Source organism: Choloepus didactylus, chromosome 25, assembly GCF_015220235.1.
Source record: "Choloepus didactylus isolate mChoDid1 chromosome 25, mChoDid1.pri, whole genome shotgun sequence".
Lineage (NCBI taxonomy): Eukaryota > Metazoa > Chordata > Mammalia > Pilosa > Megalonychidae > Choloepus > Choloepus didactylus.
Window position 1 is genome coordinate 6,288,128 of NC_051331.1, and position 19,622 is coordinate 6,307,749.

At 59.0% G+C, this 19,622-nt stretch overlaps 1 protein-coding gene across 7 annotated transcripts in view; it reads left to right on the forward strand.

Moving 5' to 3' along the window:
* Positions 1 to 19,622, forward strand: part of DNM2 (dynamin 2) — an 80,354-nt gene that overhangs the window by 12,068 nt on the left and 48,664 nt on the right. For all 7 annotated transcript variants that reach the window (XM_037818608.1, XM_037818603.1, XM_037818602.1 and 4 more), the window contains exon 2: positions 10,257 to 10,330. In XM_037818608.1, the coding sequence (XP_037674536.1) occupies positions 10,257 to 10,330 (74 nt within the window). The remainder of the gene's footprint in view (positions 1 to 10,256; positions 10,331 to 19,622) is intronic.

Consider the following 19,622-nt stretch of genomic DNA (forward strand, 5'->3'; position numbering starts at 1 on the left):
GGGCGTTCCAGAAACCCACCTCTCTCTCCAGGTGAGCTCCCTGGTAGGCGTCTTGGTGAGCTCTGCTCCAAGCCAGGCTCTGACCTTGGGGCGCAACCCAGCCGGTGCCAACCAGCCCAGTTGCCACTTCGCAGAGCTAAGTGTGGGCTTGGTCCCAGACGACTGCAATAAAGCGAGTCACACAGGTTTTTTGGCTTCTCAGTGCTTATAAAAGTTATCCTTACACTATCCTGGAGTCCGTTAAGTGTGCAATAACATTATGTCTCAAAAACAATGTACAGACCTTAATTAAAATGTGACACAGAGACACAAAATGAGCACATGCTGTTGGAAAAATGACACCGGCAGACTTGCTCGACTCATCGCTGCTCGGCCTCTTGGCTCAGATCAAGCGTAGACTTATTCGACGACGCAGGCTTGCTGCAAACCGTCAAGCCGTAGAAAAGTGCAGTATCTGTGGAGCACAATGAAACGAGGCAGGCCTGGACCCCTTAGCAGGTGTCACTCTCCTCTCTCAGCCCCTGGCCACCACTGTTTCTGTTTCTCTGAATTTACCTGTTCCAGATATTTTATGTAAATGGAATCGTACCATTTGTGGCCTTTTGTGTCGGACTTCTTTTACTTAGTGCCATGCTTTCAAGGCTCACCCATGTGGTAGTGCAGGTCGGTGCTTCATTCCTTTTTTATGGCTGAATACTATTCTGTTGCCTTGATATACCGCATTTTGTTCACCCATTCATCTGCCAAGGGACATTTGAGTTGTTTCCAATTTTTGGCTACTGTGAGTGATGTTGCTATAACAATTTGTGTACAAGTTTTTGTTTGGATGTAAGTTTTCTTTTTAAGTTAAATCAATTCTTACTTTATATATTTTGAGGTCATTTTTTATAGACACTGAATATACTTTTTCAGTCCTCTTGAGTATATGCCTAGGAGTGGAATCATTTGCTGGGTCATTTGTTCACTCTTTTGTTTAACCTTTTAAGAAACTACCAGACTATTTTCCAAGTGGCTGTACTATTTTACTTTCCCACCGGCAGTGTTTGAGGGTTCCAATTTATTTTCATTCTTGCCAACACTTATCTGTCCTTTTAAAATTTTAGCTTCCTAGTGGGTGTGAAATGGTATCTCGTGGTTTTGATTTGCATTTCCCTAGAGGCTAATGATGTTGAGCAACTTTTTATATGCTTTTCTGTCATTGGTGTATCTTCTTTGGACAACTGGCCATTCTCATCCTTTGCCCATGTTAAAATTTGGGTACTTTGGATTATCTGTCTTTTTTATTATTGAGTTGTAGGAATTGTTTTCATATTTTTGTATTTACATTCTTATGTGTATACAACACACCAATATACATATTTATATATTCCCTATTCTAGTCTCTTAAGAGATATATGATTTGCAAATATTTTTCCAGTTTTCCTTCTGTTACTGATTTCTAATTTCATTCCACTGTGGTCAGAGGACAAACTTTTATGATTTCAATCTTTCTCGAGTCATGTTTTATGCCCTGACATGCTCAGTCTTGAAGAATGTTTCGTGTGTCCTTGATAAGAATGTGTATTCTGCTGCTGTTGGGTGGAGTGCTCTATAAAGGTGTTAGGTCCCGGTGGTTTATGGTGATGATTAAGTTTTTGCTTTCCTTGTTGATCTTTTGTTAAGTTGCTCTCTTTAGTATTGAAAGTGGGGGTTGAAATCTCCATCTGCGGTGGTTGGATTGACCTATATTTCTCTCCCCTGGGCCTTTTCATGGCTGCATTGTATTCCACGACCCAGCTGTGTAGTACTCCCCTTTGCCCAGCCACTCCTCCTCCGTGATGTTAGAGGGTGTGCCAAGTTTCCACCCTCCTGGTAGTTTTGGGGGGTGGGGGGGCTTGTGCACCTGCTGCTCCCAGGGCTGGGCCCCGGAAGGAGGTTGCTGTGTTAGTGGGGAGTGACTTTGCCAGCTCTGCCTGGAAAGGCTTTGCCGGGGCATTCTCTGCAGTGCCGAGGGAAAGGGGTCTGTGCCTACCGGGCTGGTGCAGGGGTTCACGTCTGCCCCCCATGCCCTGTCCTGTGGCACAGGGGCCCTGCTCCGACCGCAGCAGGAAGCTCGTCCCGCGGGCTGTGCTTCACCGATTCCTCCAGTCCCGGTGACAGCCCAGGAGGGTGGGCATAGACGTCACCCCCACTTGGCAGCTGGAGACCCTGAGGTCTAGGGACGTGACAGCCCTTGACCAGGTCGTGTGGGCAGGCTGCGGCCAAGCCTTTGGCTCACTGAGCTGTCCCCAGGAGGGAGCTGGGACAGGCTTCCTGCCTGCAGAGGCCTGGCGCCAGTTTTCAAAGGCCAAAGCCGGGAAGGGGTTCCTTCCTATCTTTGTCCTGGCCGGGCGGCCTGGTGACCGGGGTGGTGCCTGGTAGGCAGGGACCGGAACGAGGCTGCTTGGGTTGGCGCCTGCGTTCCCCAGGCCAGCATGGCCAGGAGGCTCCGTGAGCCTTGGTCGGGGGACTTGGCCTCTCTAGCCTCAGTTTCCCCACCTGACAAGCGGGGCGGGAGAGTGGAAACAAGGACCCGCACGCCCAGAGCTCAGCATGCCCCTGCAAGCTGTTCTCGCCATTCACACCGCAGAAAGCATTTATTGAGCACCTACTGTGTGCCAGGCGCTGTGCCTAGGGCCCAGGAGCTCCTAAGAGACGAGAGTGCAGATACCAGGGTGAGGAAAATGACCACGCTGGTGGCAGGGACAGAGCTGGCCTGGCAGGGTGGGGGGTGCTCTGCAGGCAGCAGGCCCGGAGGGTCTCCCATGTGGCACCATCGAGCCTGTGGGCACCGCGTGGACGCCTGGAAGAGCAGCCTGGGACGGGGAACTGCCAGTACGGAGGCCCTGAGGTGGGAGTGTGCCGGCTGGTTTGCGGTGCAGGGAGGGGGCCAGGGTGGAGGGGGCATGAGTGTGCAGGGGGGGCGTGGAGGGGAAGGGCCTTGCGGGCCGCCGGGAGACGGACTTGGGTTCCGCGTGTGCTGGAAGCCTTGGGCGGGTTGAAGCAGGAGCGCAGGATGATCCGGCTTGCATTTTACAGAGACCTTCCCGGTGGGCGCTGGGTGGAGAACATGCGGGAGGTGGTCGCCATCACCAAGGACACCTGAGCTGAGAGGGCTGGGGTGGAGCAGGGAGAAGGGGTGGACTCTGAATCATGTTGGAGGATTTGCTGAGGGAGATGGGCTGGAGGGAGTGAGGAGAGGAGAGAGGGTGAGGATGGCCTTGGGGGGGTGTCCTGCCTCGTGGGACACTGTGGACTGTGGAGTGGCACCCATCCCGCTGGGAGAGGCTCTGGGAAGGAGGCGGACGGCATGTTTGTCCCCGGAAGCCACCGTCCTCTCTTCTGCCTCTGAAGGAAGGCCTTATGCTGGAAGGCGCTTGTCGCCTGGTGACCAGATGGTTCTAGAATGCTGGGGGAAGGGACGGCCCCCTTGCCTTTCCTTCCCATGTCGTGCACATTTACCGACCTCCTCAGGGTGGTGGCAGTCCCTGACTCATCAGCTCTGGGCACCAGTCATACCAGGAGCTGGGGATGCCTGGGTGGCCGTCCACCGTCCACGGGGCACAGAGAAGCTGTGACGTGGCTGACACTCAGTGAGCGCCCACTACATCCCAGGCGCTTCTCCTCCCGCCCTCACCATGCCCCATTCACAGATGAGAAAACCGAAGCTCTGAGCAGAGAGAGGCCTTGCCAGCAGGCACTGCGGGGTAGAGCAGGTAGGCAAAACGGCCGGCGGTGAGGAGGGTTCCAGGGGGACCCCTGGAAGGTCCCAGAATGCAAGCGGTTTCCCATTCACTCTCGAAAACACTGCTCAGCTGACCCATTTGCTTTGGGACTTTCTGGTACAACTGGGAAGTTGCCCAAAAAAAAAAAAAAAAAATCACAGGATAAATATTTGCCTGTTACAACAGCCTGAAATACAAATCACATGGAAGACTGTAAAACCGAAAGTGATATTGACCCCTTTCCCAGTTCCACCCCCTGGACAACCTCCCTCCAGGGCTTGGGGTGTCTATCCTTGAGCTTATTTTCCATACAGGGGCCGGGGGCGTGTACACGTATGAAACATCCCCAAACTGAAGGCGACGGTCCATTCTGCGCCTGGCCCTTGGCTATTGGCAGCCCGGCTTGAATTGCTGCCCAGGCTAGCGCCAGCTTTTATTGAGCCCACTCGTTGCCGATGGACATTTAGGTCACGGACAGATTTCCGTCTGGAAAGTATGGCCGCGGGGACTGGCCGTCTTTGCAAATACAGATGGCGTTCCAGTGTGGAGCTGGGCATGGTTCTGTCTGCTGGGGTCCCCTCCCAGGACAAGATTCAGATCACCCCTGGCCCCCTAGTCTGGGGTGACAGGTAGAGAGGCAAATGAGCCAGTCAGTTCCCGGCTAGCGGGCAGTGCTGGGTGGAGAAATCCAAGTGCAGCCAGTGAGGTCTCTCCGAGCCGGTGATGCTTGGGCCGAGTGGGCTTGGAGACGGTCATTCCAGGCAGGGGAACGGCACCTGCAAAGGCTCTGAGCGGGGACGGGTTTGGCTTCCGTGCTGTTCCTGGACCACAAGTGCGGCTGGAGGGGAGCGAGGAGGGGGAGGGGTGAGGGCAGGAGGTGACAAGCAGAAGAGGGACACAGGGACAGGACCTGACTCACGTTTCATTGAGTTTTGCTTTGGTTCCTGTGAGGCGAATGCACGATTTCGGGCACCAGGGAAAAATTGTGCAATGTTTTCCAACTGCTCTGAGGCAGGTGGCATTGTCCCCATTTAACAAATGAGGAAAGTGAGGCACAGAACAGTGGCCCAGGGCAGCCGAGATTAACCCTGGAAGGAAATGGGGTCCAGAGGGCCCAAGAGTCGTGGGCAGTGCTCACCACAGGCCGTGTCCTCCTTGGCTCCCGGCCTGGCCGGGCTGTCTGACGAGACCGTGGAGCCGGTGACACTGGGGCTTGAATGCCAAGGGTGGGGCTCGCTGTGGAGGCCCTGGGATTCCTGCACAGGGAGGAACCTGTAGGGCGGTGTCACGAGGGCAAAGGTGACATCCCACGGGGCACTGTCCTCCCCGGCTGCCCCCTGATGGGAGGTGGGGGTGGGGGCAGGGCACAGCCGTAGCGGCGAGAGCAGGTCTGTCGGCTGGATGCTGCCCGTCGGGAAGAGGCTGCCTGGGCTGGGTCTTGGCGAGAGGGGGAGCTGCTTCATGGTGGGGGGTAGGGAGGAAGCAGCCGGCCATGCAGCTGCTGCAGGAGTGGGTTCCCACCCAAGGGAGCAGCCGTGCAGAGGCCCTGAGGTGGGACTTTGCTGGGGTTTGGGGAGCAGGGGTGGGGGAGAGTGGGAGAGGGCACGGGGCAGGTCGTGGGCTTCTGCTCCAGATGAGGTGGGAGCCATGGAGGGTTCTGAGCAGGGGAGGGAGGTGCCCTAGCTCGGGGGCTCCCAGGGGCACCCTGGCTGCTGTGGGGCAGGAGCCTGGGAGGCGGTGACCGTGCGGGTCCAGGCAAGCGATGGCGGTGGCAGTGGGACCCAGGCACTGCCCTGCCTGGTGGCCTTGGTCATGGGGGAAAGCAGGCAGTTCCGGCTCGGTTTGCAGGTGTGTCCAGCAGGGCTTGCGGGGGTGTGGGGAGAGGCGGGAGACACCCTGGGTCTCCGGCCTGCGTTAGGTGTACCCACCCTGCCTGCCCGTGGGGTGGCCCCTGCCAGGGGCTCACGGTGGTGACGGGGATCTGCCTCGCAGGCCCACCCATGTCCTCATCCCAGCTCCGTCCCTTCCTGCCAGGTGGCCTGGGCAGGCCTTGACCCTCTAAGCCTGCTTGACCCATCTGTGATATGGGTGTGTGTGTCCATGTCCTGGCGTCACCCCCTTTGGGGGTTGCTTGGGGACTTGCTACGCTGTTGCCCAGGAAGGGGTGAGAGTGCCGTGGCTGGAGCTGCACCAGGGCTGAGTGCGTCCTGGTGGGGCCCCCTCCTGCCCATTCCAGCCTGGAGATGAGCCTGGAGCACCTGGGGAGGACGGAGGGAGCCCCCCACAGGGCCCTGGGCCCACCTGCCAGCCGCTCCCCTTGGCTGGGCGTGTCTCCTGACTCATCCTGCTTCCCTTATCTGTCTGTCTGTCCTCTCCTGGGAAGGGCGTCCCCACCCTCCTGGGGCCTGGGAGGCCAAGGGCTCTTGGTGGGGCCCTGTCCTCTGTTCCAGTGACGGCAAATCAGGAGCCTCTGTGCTGCCTTCAGTGCCCTCCCGGCCTCCCAGCGGGTAGCGCAGCTCTCCTGGGGTCACCCAGCCGGCCGGGCCCCCCGTCGGGGTGGGTGGGCAGTGTCCTCGTGGCCCACGGGGCAGAGGTGGCAGAGCTGGCCCTGACCCCCAGCTGCCCGGCTCCCCGCCAGCCGCTTGCTGAGCACCTGCCGCCCCCCAGGCCTGCGCTTGGGAGGAGGGTGCCGGCCGCAGGACGGGCCCGTGGGGCAGGAGCTCCTGGCAGTGAAGGTGTGGAGGCCCGAAGGGGGAAGGACTCAGGGACGCAGGGTGCAGGGTGGGACGGGGGAGGAGGGGACCAGTCATGTGCCCTGGGGGGGTGAGGGAGGGGGGGGCTGGGCCTTGTTTCTGGAGACACCCTGGAGGACAGGACATGGGGGGCAGAAGGGGCAAAGATGGTGGGGAGGGGAGCAGGCAAGAGCGTGCTGGTGCAGGGGGGGAGTGGAGGGCACAGAGAGGGGCTTGGGACGGGACCAGGTGTTAGCAGCCCCTCCGCCATCCAGGCCCCTTCCTCACCCCGTCGGGGTGCCCTGCGAACACACCCGAGAGGCAGGGAGGCCGGCCAAGATCCCCCAGCCGAGGGGGCTGTGCTGGGACTGGCCCCAGGGCCCACCTGGCCGCCGTGTGGAGGGAGGTGACGGGCGGGCGGCGCTGAGCCCCACCGCGGACTGTGTGACCTGCGGGGTGGCAGTGGCTTCGGAAGCAGACGAGTCAGGCCCGACCGTGGCTTCCAGAGAAGTGGACAGTCTGTGGTCTGGGCAACCCCAGAGTGCCCGCTGCCCTGCCAGGGCCCCTCCGGGTGGGCCTTGGGGCCCGGCACGCACCCCGCCCCACCCAGCACCTTGGAGGTTTGAGGGGGCCGCCCTGTAACCCTCTGCACCCAGGGTTGCTGGCACCCATGGCCTGGCCCCTGAGGCTCCCCCTCCCCTCCTTGAGCCTGTCCCCCGCGGGCTCAGCTCCCTCTGCCTGGCTGTCCCCTCTGCTCCCCCTCCCAGGCGCCTTCCCGTCCGCCTGTCCCCAGCGCCCTCCGGCTCTTCTTGGCCACCCCCCGCGCCCTCGTGGTCCTCTGAGGTCCCGATTGTCTGTTGTCTTTGCTGGACCTTGGTGGCGTCTGTGGCTGTCACCCTCTTCCCCACAGTGCCTGGCACCTCAGACGCGCCCACAGCCGTCACGGGACAGCCTGGGCAGACACCGGCCCTGTGACGCCTTGTCGGGCTGGGCCGTGGCCGTGGCTCCCCGGCAGCCCACCTCGTGGCCAGGGGGTCGGGCCCCGGCCTCGGACGCACCTGTGACCTGGAGCCGGATTCTTGCCAAGGCTACATGGGTTAATCCACAGAAAGTTCTCCGCCCCCAGGCCTGGCACCTGGGGAGCGCTCCATAACCGTCAGCCATGCTTTTTTTATTTTATCATCTTTTTTTTTTTTACTTTTCCTTTTTAAAGTAATGTTTTGGATCCAGTGATCTATGTGCATGATGCAAAATTCTAAGATGCTGGAGAGCGTGCAGCGAATCTGACTCTCCCTGTGATAGGCTTTCGAGTTGTTTAGATGTGAGCTACTCTTATTATTGGGAAACCAACAAGATCATCATGATTCCGTGGGCAAATTTAACGGCGTATTCACTTTTAATTTTTGTGTTGGAATCTCCACGTGCGCCTCCTCCCAAATTTATTGGTACACGTGACCTTTCAATTATGATTTTAACTTAGGCCTGGTAAATCACACAAACCCTAAGTATACATCTTGCTGCTGTTGTTTTTTAAAAATGAGTTCTTGTCACCATCAGAGCAAGGTAGACAATCATCATTCCAGAAAGTTCTCTCCTGTCCCTTCACAGTCATTTCCCCCTGAGGGAGCCGCTGTTCTGATTTCGATCACCTTAGACTAGTTTTGCCTGTTTCAGGCCACCCTGTGCGGCAGCCAGAGAAACGAGGCCACGTGTCCCCAGCAGGATGCATGCAGGGATGTTTGGGGCAGCTCTCTTCCCAGTGGCCCGAGCTGGACGGGCCCGGGGTGTCCGGGAGCTGGTGCACGGCTAAACAGAGTGGGGTCCCCCACACAACAGACTGTGACACCCACAGCAGGGGGGCTGGGGACACTGGGACACCCCTGGAGGGCAGTGGTGAAGCTGTCCCCAGACTGCAGGCAGCTCGCGCCCCTTTACTCCCCCTTCTTCCCAGCCCCCAAGCCCTCTCACCTCCACGATGTGTTTTCATGGCTCCCCCTGCCCCATGGTGCCCGTGAGGCAGTGGGCACCTGCGTCCCCAGTTCCCCCAGCCGCAGTCTTGGCCGGGCTGCAGGGCCTCAGTCTCCTTGTCTGCTAAATGGGAATGAGTGTCAGGCTCCTCGTCACTCTCAGGAACGTGCGTGACCCCAGGCCCTTGGGGCATGGGGGTCTGACTGCCGCTCCCTGGGGCTCCTGTGGATCCCCTGGTGGTCCGTCTCCACCTTCGCCCGCTCCCTCCGGTCTGTCCCTGGGTCGCGGCTGTCCACCTGCTAAACTTCAACCGCTCTCAGCTCTGTGCAGGGTCTGTCCCTGTGCTCTGTGCTCCTGCCACCCTGCCCCAGTCCCCGTCGTCGCTCCCCGGAACCCCGCAGGCGCCTCCTGCCCGGCCGCGGCTCCCACTCTAGCCCTGGCAGCAGCCAGAGAAGCTTAAGCACGTAGCCGTGCAGTCTGCCATCCCTCACCCATTTGGCACAGCCTGGCTCTCGACAATGACACGCAGCCTCATCACGTGGCCGAGCCCCTCACCCCACCCCTCTCGGCCTGTCCACGTGGATCCTTTGGCGCCCTGCCCTGCTCACAGTGGCACCACTGCCTCAGCGTGGGCTGGTGACCAGCAGACCGGTGGCACTGGAGCCAGGCCGTGTGGGGCGTGTGACAGGGCGGTCTCCGCTCGCAGCCTGCCCGCTGGTGTCACCCGACAGCCTCCGTGGCCCCCACCAGGGGATCCCAGCCCAGACCAGGGACGCTCTTTGACTTCCTGTGTGTGGGAAAGCACCCTGCCCAGTGCCAGCTGTCGTGCCCCTGCACCGACTTGGCACCGTCTGCACCCTCACCCAGGGGCAAACCCAGTTTGAAATGCCTCGAGCCTTGCTCCATTTTACAGAAACAACGAGGCATCCTCTGCACGGCTTTGCTAGACTCCGAATGTGCCACTTCTCACATTCCCTCTCCTGCGGGACAGAGTGGCTTCTGGTTGTCCTTCCCTTGGATCTTGGTGTATTCAGTTGGTGCAGCCTACTTCCTCACGTCCCCTAGGGTGGTTGTGCCAAGTATTTACATGATGAACGTAAGGGGTATATTTTTTGTTAGATGGTTTCATCAAGTTATAATTTACATACTGCAAAAGTCACCCATTCCAGTTTCGGTGCTTTTCAGTAAATTTACAAAATTGTGTAGATATCCCCACTGTCCATTTTTAGAAGGTTTCCATCATTGCAAAAAGCTTCCTCTTTTGCATTCCATCGCCGTTCCCAGCCCCAGGCAACCACCGATCTTTCTGCTGCTATGGATTTTGTCTTTTCTGGACACAAAATACAGCATCGTTTGTCACCAACGATTTTCCTTTAATTTTGCCTTTATATCATACCCATGGCATTTTATTTTATTTTTTTTACAATCAGGGGCTCACAGTAAAATCAGAGTTGTGCATTCACCACCACAGTCAATTTTAGAACATTTTTATTAGTCCCAAAAGCATTCTGTTTATTAAAAAAACATTTGTATAAAATGTGATGATTTTTTGTTTTGTTTTTAGTCTGGGGGAGATGGCCGAAATATTCGGGATGTAAAGGGCCCTCGGGGAGTGCTGGGGCTGAGGGAAGCAAGTCTGCCCCTACCCGACCCCAGGAGGACCCTCCGCGGCCCGAGAGCTGCCCAGTCCCCCGCCGGGGTTGGGGTCTGTCGAGACCGCCCGGTCGCCCGCTGGTTGCCCCACCGCCTGTGGCCACACTTCCTGCCCCGCCAGCCAGCGCGCGAGTAACCTCTCTTCCTTTCCCCCTCACAGAGACTTCCTTCCCCGTGGTTCAGGCATTGTCACCCGGCGGCCTCTCATCCTGCAGCTCATCTACTCCAAAACAGGTACGGGGGCGGCCCGCCAGCGGGGCTGGGTGGGACGCTGGCTTCAGCAGGCTGGGGGGCCCCTGGGTCCTGGGCCGTCGCTGGGGTTTGGGCGCGTGGTTCCCACGCGTGGAGGGAAGTTGCAGCACAATTTGATGAACACCACATACCCCCACCCCCGCCAAGGGGCAGCGACCGTGACCCGCCAGCCTGCCATGTGCCCCGTGTGCAGCATAGATGACACTTCTTCCGGAACCTTTTCGAAATCCGGGCAGACATGGTGACACCTCAGCCCTTAATGCTTCAGTGAAACAAGGACAGTGTCCTCTCCTAGCCACAGTCACAGAACCACACCCAAGAAAATCATTCCGGAACATTCTCAAGCACCCAGTCCATAGTCACGTGCTTGCTGGATGACCCCAGGCACCTTCTCCGGTAGGCTTCCCAAGGCGTTCTTTCAGCCCTGCACAGGCACCCCGCTCAGGTGGCCCTTATGGTTAGAGCAGCGCTCCCCACCGTTTCTTTTTTCATCACCATATTGACTCCAGGAAGAGACTGGGCCCTTGGCCTTGGTTTATTTCTGCTCTTCCCACCCAAGAATGACCCGGCATGGGCGCGGGGCCCAGCCTGACACCCTCGTGAGCTCCCTCAAGCTTCCCGGTGGGAGCTGGACGGAGAGAGGGGAGCTCCGGGCGCCCCGCGGAGCCCGGTACGGGTGCGTTCAACCCGCAGCCCTGGGAGACCTCTGACACCTCCCGGGTTTGCCGACGAGGCCACCGCGGCCGACCCGGGTCCCCCGCCTGCCCTTCCCCGCGGGCCTGGCCCTGCCATCGGGGCGGTGGGACCCGGAGCCGGCTCTCAGCCCGCGGCCACGTGCGCCGCTGTCACCCTCCTGGCCACGCCCAGCCTGGCCGCGGGGGCGTGGCTCCACCGAGAGGGGGCGGCTGATTGGCCGGTCCCTCCTGTCTGTGAATTCTGTGCACATCATAGGCCACGGACCGGCCAATAGGGTTCCAGTTTCCCGTCAGCTGGGCCGCGAAGGGCCGCAGTGGGGCCGTTATCGGGAGTAGTTGGCCTTAGTTTTCCGAGGGGGGTCGGGAGTAAGGGCTGGGGGGCGCGGGGGTGAGAATCTGCATTACTAAAGAGGCCCTGGGTGCTGCTGCGGGTTCCTGCTGTGCTCAGGGGCCGAGCAGAAGCAGCACCCTGGATTGGGGCTGGGGTCCAAGACTACCCACGTTTGAATCTGGGATCCCCCCCGAGTGGCCCCCGGCCAGGTACCCTCAGTTCCTGTCTGGACAGTGACGTCCATCATAGCCCTGCCTCTGTTGGTGGCCTGGAAGATCACCTTATCTCACTACCCATGCTCGGCCCACCCGCCGAAGGGGCTCCCCTAAAACGGCTGTCTGTCTGGTGATGGGCGGCTTCCGGCGCTGGAAGGTCACTCAGCCATGTCAGGGCCAGAGGCCACCCCCTGCCCTCCAGCCCCGTGCGCCCGTCGGTGTGGGAGTGGGGTTGAATGGTGAGGGAGCCAGCAGGCCCCGCCCTCAGAGAATGGGGTGCACCTTGGGGGAGAGCCACTCTCTGTCTGGAAGGGCGAGGCATCGGGCTTCTGTCGACGTGGTTTCCCAGCTGATGCCTTGGGGGGTGTCAGGGAAGGGGGAGCGCCCCTTCCCAGCAGAGAGGGGCTGGCGTGAGATCCCGAGACAGCGGTGCCCAGAAGCCACCTCTCGGAGGAAGTGAAATTCCCCCCGGGGGAGGGCAGGGAAGCACATGACGGGGTGGGGACCAGGGCACACATCCCTAGCCCGGGTTGGGGTTAAATCTCCATTCCTGTCGCTCCCACTGTACAGGCCGAGGCCTCGAGAACTGAAGCCACTGGCCTGGGGACCCGCGGGACGGTCAGCCTGAAAGCTGACCAGATCCACGTGGCTGCCGCTGGGAGCACAGGGGCCAGGGATGAGGCAGGAGCAGGCACCCCAGGGCGTGGTGGGGGCAGCTGGGGCCGGGGTGGCCGCCGTGGAGATGGACACGTAGACGGATCCTGGGTGTCTCCCCAAGGACTTGCCCAAGGACTTGCTGTTGGGTTGAGTGTGTGTGTTTTTGGGGGGCAGGTGTTCAGGGGTGTTCTGCTGTCAGAGTGCCCTGCCCCGGCTCTCCCACCTCGCATCCCCCCTTCTCATCTGAGCCGGCATTTCCAGTCTCTCAGTGCCCCGTGGGGGAGCTGAGAGGGAGAGCACGGGGGGCTGGGGGAGAGGTATGACAGGCAGCCGATCCACCTTGGGACCAGAGGCCCGGGAAAACATTCCAGGCGTGGTGCCCCGTGTGGCTCTGGCCCAGCAGCCCCCTCCTGTGGGATCCGGAGTCTGAAGTTGTGACCCTGACGCCAGGCCCCAGGCCCCCTCGAATTGCTGAGATACCACGTGTCCCTTCTAGGGCCTCTCCTTGTTCCGGCCAGTCTCAGGGAGCCGTGACTTTTCACCGGCTTAGCTTAAACATTACCCATGATCGCAGCCACCAGGAAGTTTGGCGGCCTGTGTGTGGGTGAGCCCTGCCACTCCTTGGGGACCGGCCCTGGGCCTTGTCACTCCTGGCGCCGTGGACTGTCCTGGTGTGACGCAAGGACAGCACAGGTGTCCCCAGCCCGTCCTGGTGCTCACGAGGAGCTGGAGAGAGGATTCCAGGTCCTGGAACCAGGGCTTCCCGTCGTCCTCACGATACAACTCAGCCTCCCGCTCAAGCTCCCGGCCTGCCCGCCGGGGCCTTGCCAGCCCCTGGGGCCTCCCCTCCTCCATGTCCTGGCTTCCCCCACCTTCTCCCTCCTTCCACTCAAGCCCAGCACGTTTGTCCCACCTCCGAGCCTTTGTGCTCAGGGGCCTCCCCGCTGTCCTCACCCGCGGTGAACTCTCTCTCCTAGAGCAGCAGTGCCAGCTAGACAGGGACGTTGATCTGTTTGGCCCAGCACGGGGCCTGGCATACAGTAGGTGCCCAGTAAGCGTTGGCCGAGCACCTGAGCCCTGCTCCCTCGGGCAGGAAGGGCTCACCCAGGACCTTCCCTGTTCCCTGAGTCTAGCGTACCCTGCGGTGGTCTCACATCTCCATGAGGAAACCAGAGCTTGGAATGGGAACAGGTCAGGCTTGTTAAAATTTGTCTGACATCTGAGGGAGCTTCAGGGTCAAAGAAAGCGTGGGAACTGCCAAGTCCCCTTCTTGGTTGGCTAAAAGGCTCTGAGAAGTCCTGCGCGCACGGAGCCTGTAGAACCGTGGGTTTCCCAAACGTGGCTGTGCCCTGAGCCGTCCCTCCCAGCGTGCCTCTCGGAACCAGGTTGGGGGAAGACGGAGCTGTCTCCCTCCCGCCAGGAGTCAGCCCGGCGGTTCTGCTCTTGGCTGGAGGGGCAGTGGGGACAGGGGAGACGCGCAACCAAGCTGCAGGGTGCCCGAGCCCCCGAGGCCACGCACCGAGACTGACAGCTGGGCTTGTGAGCACATCCTCACGGCAGCCCAGGCGCAGGGTTCTGTGTTGTCCTGGGGAGACGGGCTGGACCCCCAAACCGAGGCCCACCTCCCCCACTTTTTCCCAGTGCTTCCTCAAAGCCCCTCTCGTTGTGTGGTTCACTCTCTCCTGACTGGAGGGGCCGACAAAGGCGAGAACCTCGGCGGAACCCCCCGTTTCACAGTCCTTGAGGGAGGTCACCAGGCACGTGACCTGTTCGGTTTTGGGGATAGGGTCCGAGGCTTCGGCGACCCCGTGGGAGGCCGGGCCTGAGGGGGACAGCGGGACGCGTGGACAGGTGGCAGGTCGCGTGGCTGGAGTCACGGAGGAGTGGCTGAGGGGCCGGGCAGGGCTGGTGCTGGGGCCTCCCTGGGGAGGCAGGAGAGCCGGGCAGGGCCCTAGGGGGAGAGCAGAAGGCAGCTGCCCGTCGTCCACCCAGCGACCCCAGGTGGGCCGCGGGCGGGAGGCCTGCCTGGAGGGGAGCCTGTTTCCTTCCTCAGTGCGTTTGTGGCACACCGCCCGAGGGACCCAGCAGGCTGCTCAAGGAGGGCCCCCAGGCTGATGGAGGGGCTCGGGGAGGGCGTCCTGGAGGCTGGGACCCTCCCCCTGGGGACGCCAAACCAGGCTGTGAGGCCAGGACCCAGCCAGACCTAGAAAATGCACGGAGAACCTGAGTGGCTGGAGTACTGTGCGTGTGTGTGTGTGGTGTGTGTGTGTGTGTGTGTGTGTGTGTGTGTGTGTGAGAGAGAGAGAGAGAGAGAGAGAGAGCGAGAGCGAGAGAAAGAGGGGTCGGGAGAGACCACCACAGGCTCTAAACAGGGAGCACGGTGCTTGGCTGCTCGTGTGGCCTTCACCTCCTCTCCTGCCTTTTCGGCCCACGGGGCTGCAGGCACTCGTGGCCACCACAGAAAATGTGCGTGGCAGACACGTGGCCTGTTCCCGAGGACGCCCGCCTGCCAGCTCGTCACCCTCCCTGTTGCCCTGTGGGGAGGGAGATGGGAGGAAACTGAGGCCAGGCCCATCCGCTCCAGCCCCATCTTCCCGGACTCTCCGGGCTGCCTGTTCTGCCGAAAGGCTCATTCTTTCCAGTGGCCGTGGGTCCCGGGACCCCAGTGCCGGGCAGTGGAGTCAGGGAGTGTTCTCTGTGCCAGTGGAGGCTGTGACGCTGCTGACATGCCCAGGGCCTGGCAGAGCTGGCTTTGACATCTGCAAGCAAGGGAGCTGATCTGGGTTCCCAGCTCTTGCTGCAGCTGGGGAAGGGGGGGCCTGCAGGGAGGTGGAGAGAGGGAGGTACCCAGGAGACGGAGGGGCCCCGCTCAGCCCTGAGGCCATCTCCTTTGAGTCAGCGCCTCATTAGAAGAGCCCCCTCCACCATTCCGGCATGTACCGGGCTGCAAGTCCCCATCATCCCTCTTGTGTCTATTTCTTATGTAATTATGCTCTGTCTGGGGAAACTGAGGCCCAGAGTGGGCTTCCCCCTGCAGCCTGGCCTTGCCCGGCCCCCCTCCACCCTCCTAACTTAGAGCACCTGCAGGGCCAGGGAAAAGGACTTCTCTTCCGAGAGACGGGCTGAGGCAGGTGCTGGGCAGCCACCCTGGGGGCTGGTGCCAGTGGGGTGGGCACCCGTGGCCCTGCCCCTCTCCGCCATGACCCACGCCTGTGCAGTGCCCGCCGTCCCCTCCCAGACCCAGAACCCAGCTGACCTTGATTCCTGCCGGGGCCCCGGGACTCAGCTCAGGGCCGGCCTGGCCGGCATGGCCAGGAAATGCCTGGGATGGAGGGTGGGATGGCAGGAGGGCAGGAGGGTGGGCAGAAGATGGGCCCCCGGACCCCGGCCCTGTTCAGCGTCCATGGTGTCCAGCTCAGGGGCCTTGGGGAGGACCTTGGGCTCCCCCGTGGAAACTGAGGCCAGGGTCCGAACCGCCATCTACCGGGTCACTCAGCCGTGCACGTAACCACAGAGCCCCTGCCGTGTGCTCCGGGGAAACCGCCAACGCGCAGGGAACACCCTGGGGTCGGACATTCCGGTGGGAAACAGAGAAAATAAATACAGAGGGCGCGTTTGGTTATGATCTTAGAAGGCGGTGTGCTAAGAGGGAGGGAGGCAGGGCTCCGGGCAGGCCTTGGGGAAGGGGGTCTGTGGGCGGCTGTGGGAAGTGCAAAGGCCCTGAGACTGGAGTGGGCCTGGGAGCAAGCTGCAGGGGGCTGGGCTAAGGCCAGGCATTGTGGGAGGGAGATCTTTGTAGGGCCCTGTGGGGTGTGGTGAAGCCTCAGGCTTTTATTCCCTGTGAAGTGGGAGCCATGGAGGGCTCTGGGGAGAGGAGACCACTGCTGTGGGGGACAGCAGACCTAGTAGAAGTTTCCCAACCTTGGTACAGACCCCGGAATGTCCGCCTATGCTTCTGGAGTGCTGCAGAGCCCAGTAAAGAAGGCAGGTGGAGCGGCTTCCCCGGCAGCACCCCCAGGCCTTGCCCTTGTGTGTAGCGCAGGGTACAAGGGCTCGGCTGCCCTCTGACCCTGCCGTAAAGAAGCCGTGGCTTCCTGGCTCTGCCCCTCCACATCCTCCAGCCACCACCCACATGACGAGCTTGGCAGGGAGTGGAAGAAAGACCGTGAGGGCCGGAAACAGATCGGGACTGCCGCCTTCCCTGCCACTGCCACTTCCCGGCCTCTGTGTGACGTCTGGGCAGGGGGAGGGGGGGTGTGGCTCAGAACCTGGTCCAGTCCCGGGCACCGCGGTGCATGCAGGGCCAGGCGTGTGAGCGTGTGCCAGCCGAGACAGGAGATGGGAAAGACGCTGAAGGAAAGGACGGTGGGGGTGGGCGTCTGTAGGGAAGGGACTGTGGGGGTGTGTGCAGGGAGCTGTGTGGCTGGCCAGAGCGGCTCGCCCTCTCTGGGCTCTCTCCTCTGTCAGCACCCCGGGGATCTCCTGTTCCTGCCCAGTCTGATGGGAGCGGTGCTGGCTGCTGCTCCCACACACTTGTGGGTTCATAGGCTCCTCAGAGCGGGCCCGGTGGTGATGCCCCTTTTGTAGATGGGGAAACTGAGGCCTGGGTGTGTCCTCTGGCTGCAGAGACTGAGCTCATAACAACACAACCTGCCAGGCTCCGAAGTGCCGCGGTCCTGGCCCCTTAGACAAGATCCAGGGTGACCTGGCTTTGACTGGGGGGTGGGGGAGAGGAGGACCCCGAGATGCAGGAGGGAGTGGGGGGGTGTAGGGGTAGTCACGGAAGGCTTCCTGGAAGAGGCCGCCTGAAGGAGGAGGAGGCGGGCCGGGCCATCCCCGTCCTGGCCCCAGCCGCCTCACCAGCCCTTGGAGGGGGATGTCCTCACACTGGCGCTGAGCCTGGGACCTGGGACAGGAAGGGAACTGAGGTTTGCGGTGGTGGGCTGGGGTGGGGGGGAGGTGTTCCATTTTTAGCGACTGCCTCAGGAAGAGGGGCAAGTGTTTCCTCCCGTCCCTCTGGAGGGCCAGAGCATGTTTGTCCCCAGGAACTGGGTCAGCTGATAGTGGGGGGCGGGGACAGAAGTGGGAGGCGGTTTCCTGGTCTCCAGAGTTCCAACGAGCCTGTGTCATCAGTGCCCCTGCTTCCGGCTGCTCGGGGCCATGCTCTCGGCCCACTGGGCCCCCCAGTCCCTTGGAGGAGGGACAGCGGGGGCCTGATACTTCGCGTGGTCTCATGAAGGCCAGCCGCCATCTGACCAGGTTATCTAAGTTCCAAATCCCAGGTCTACCCCTGAGCTTGGGCCAGACCTCTCTGAGCCTCAGTTTCCCCTTCTGTGAAATGGGGGTCGTGAGGGTACAAATGGGACCACACGCAGGACCTGGCCAGAGCTCACAAGGGCTGAATGTTGGCTGTAGTTTGTTAGATTATGGTGAAGAGACAGAAAACGCCCCCTCCCGCTTTGTGCAAGTTTTGGGTAGAAATTCTAGGCCTGCTCAGGCCTTCTGTGTCGTCAGGGGTCCGTCTCCATCCCTTCTTTTGAGGCAGCTTGTGGGATACCGGAGCTGTGATTTCTGTAGCCAGCTCTCCTCCTGGTGGACGCTGAGGCTATATCCACGTTTTCACTCTTACAAAATGCGGCTGTGAATATCTTTCATCTCTGCATGGTGCGGTTCTTTGGCCTGTTGGCAGCGTGATCAACTTCCTTCCTCCCTTTAGCATCAGTGCAGGGACTGTGGGGGCCGAGCCCTGAAGGCCCCCTTCCCCCAGTGTTTTACTTTAACAGTGGAAACAGCCACAAAAGTTGAGGAATTGTAGACTGAAGAGGAGGCTCCAAAAGAATGAAGGAGAGCCCCGATCTCACACCTTATCTAGCAACTAACTCAGAATGGATCAAAGACCTAACATCAGAGCTAAGAATATACAACTTTTAGAAGAAAATGTAGGGAAGTGTTTTAAAGGTCCGTAGATTGTAAGCTCTTAGAGCAGTTAAATCCCTGAGTTTTTACGTTTTTTTCTAAATTCTGAGATGCCGAGCTCTTTGTGTTCCTGGAACTTCAGATATCTGTGTGACACCTGAGACTCAGAGCCAGAGTCCAGCAGCTATGAATGTCACAGAGCAAATGTTACAGGAAGTGGGAAGGAGATCAGACTTCAGTTAGAGATATGAATGAAACGGACTTGGTTAGGATTAAGGTAAATCAGACTAAAGGGTAAAGGATGATCACTGACTGTGTTTTAAAACTTCAGCTTCTGTGTGAGACCAAAGGAAGATATGTTTATTTGGTGCAAGATCTTATATTTTCTGTAACAGACCATATAATTTAACTTGTATGGTCAATTTACTAAACACCATAATTACACAGAACCTGGAATAGGGAGGGAGATCTGGTTGGTTTGCACAGGTTAGAGTGAAGCCCCTGAGACATTCCAGAGTAATTTGGGCAGAGACTAAAAATGTACTTGCAAAGCCCTCTTGAGGGAATGGGGAAAGATGTTGAAAATGCTAAATTTCCCCACCTGAGGAATTCCTGATATTCTCGCAAGCATTGGGGGCTACCAATTTAGAAGGCTGAGCCCTCTATCTTGGGACTTGCCCTTATGAAGCTTGTTACTGCCTACTTATAATTGTGCCTTAGAGTCACCCGCAGAGAACCTCTTTTGTTGCTCAGATGTGGCCTCTCTCTCTAAGCCAACTGGGCGGGTGGACTCACTGTTTATTTGTTTTTTTTTTTTTTCCCACCAGAGCAAGTCTCAAGACCGAGGGCTTGACTTACTAAGTAGGGGGTTCCTAATTTCATGTAGCAAATATTCCATCCAAGACAATCAGTGTCTCACAATGTCTTCGCCTAGTTATACAATCTGTTTTAAATAATTATCATTTCTCTTGTTTTTAACTTTTTATTTTGAAATGCTTTCAAACTTACAGGACAGTTGCAAAAATGATACAAACCCCATGCAGAGAATGCAAACATATCCCCCCCCCCCAAGATCCGCCAACTTTAACATTTGTCATGTTTGCCGAATCATTCTATCTACCCGTGTATCTATCCATCCATCTGTCCATCTGTGTCTATTTTCTAAACATTCAATAGTCAGTGATATGACTCATGCTCCTTGAACACCTAATACTTCCACGTACATTTCCTAAGAACGAGGAGATTCGCTTGTGTCACCACTCTAAGTGCAATTAGCAAGTTCAGTCCATTTAATATCGATATAAAGGTGACAGTCTGCATTCCAGTTTTTTCAAATGTTGCAATACTGTCCTTTTGGGACTTTTCTCCTCCCTGTATTTCCAGTCCAGGATGATGGATTGTGTTTAGTTGTCACTGTCTCTTTAGTCTACCTTTTTTAAATTGTGGAAACCTGTATACAA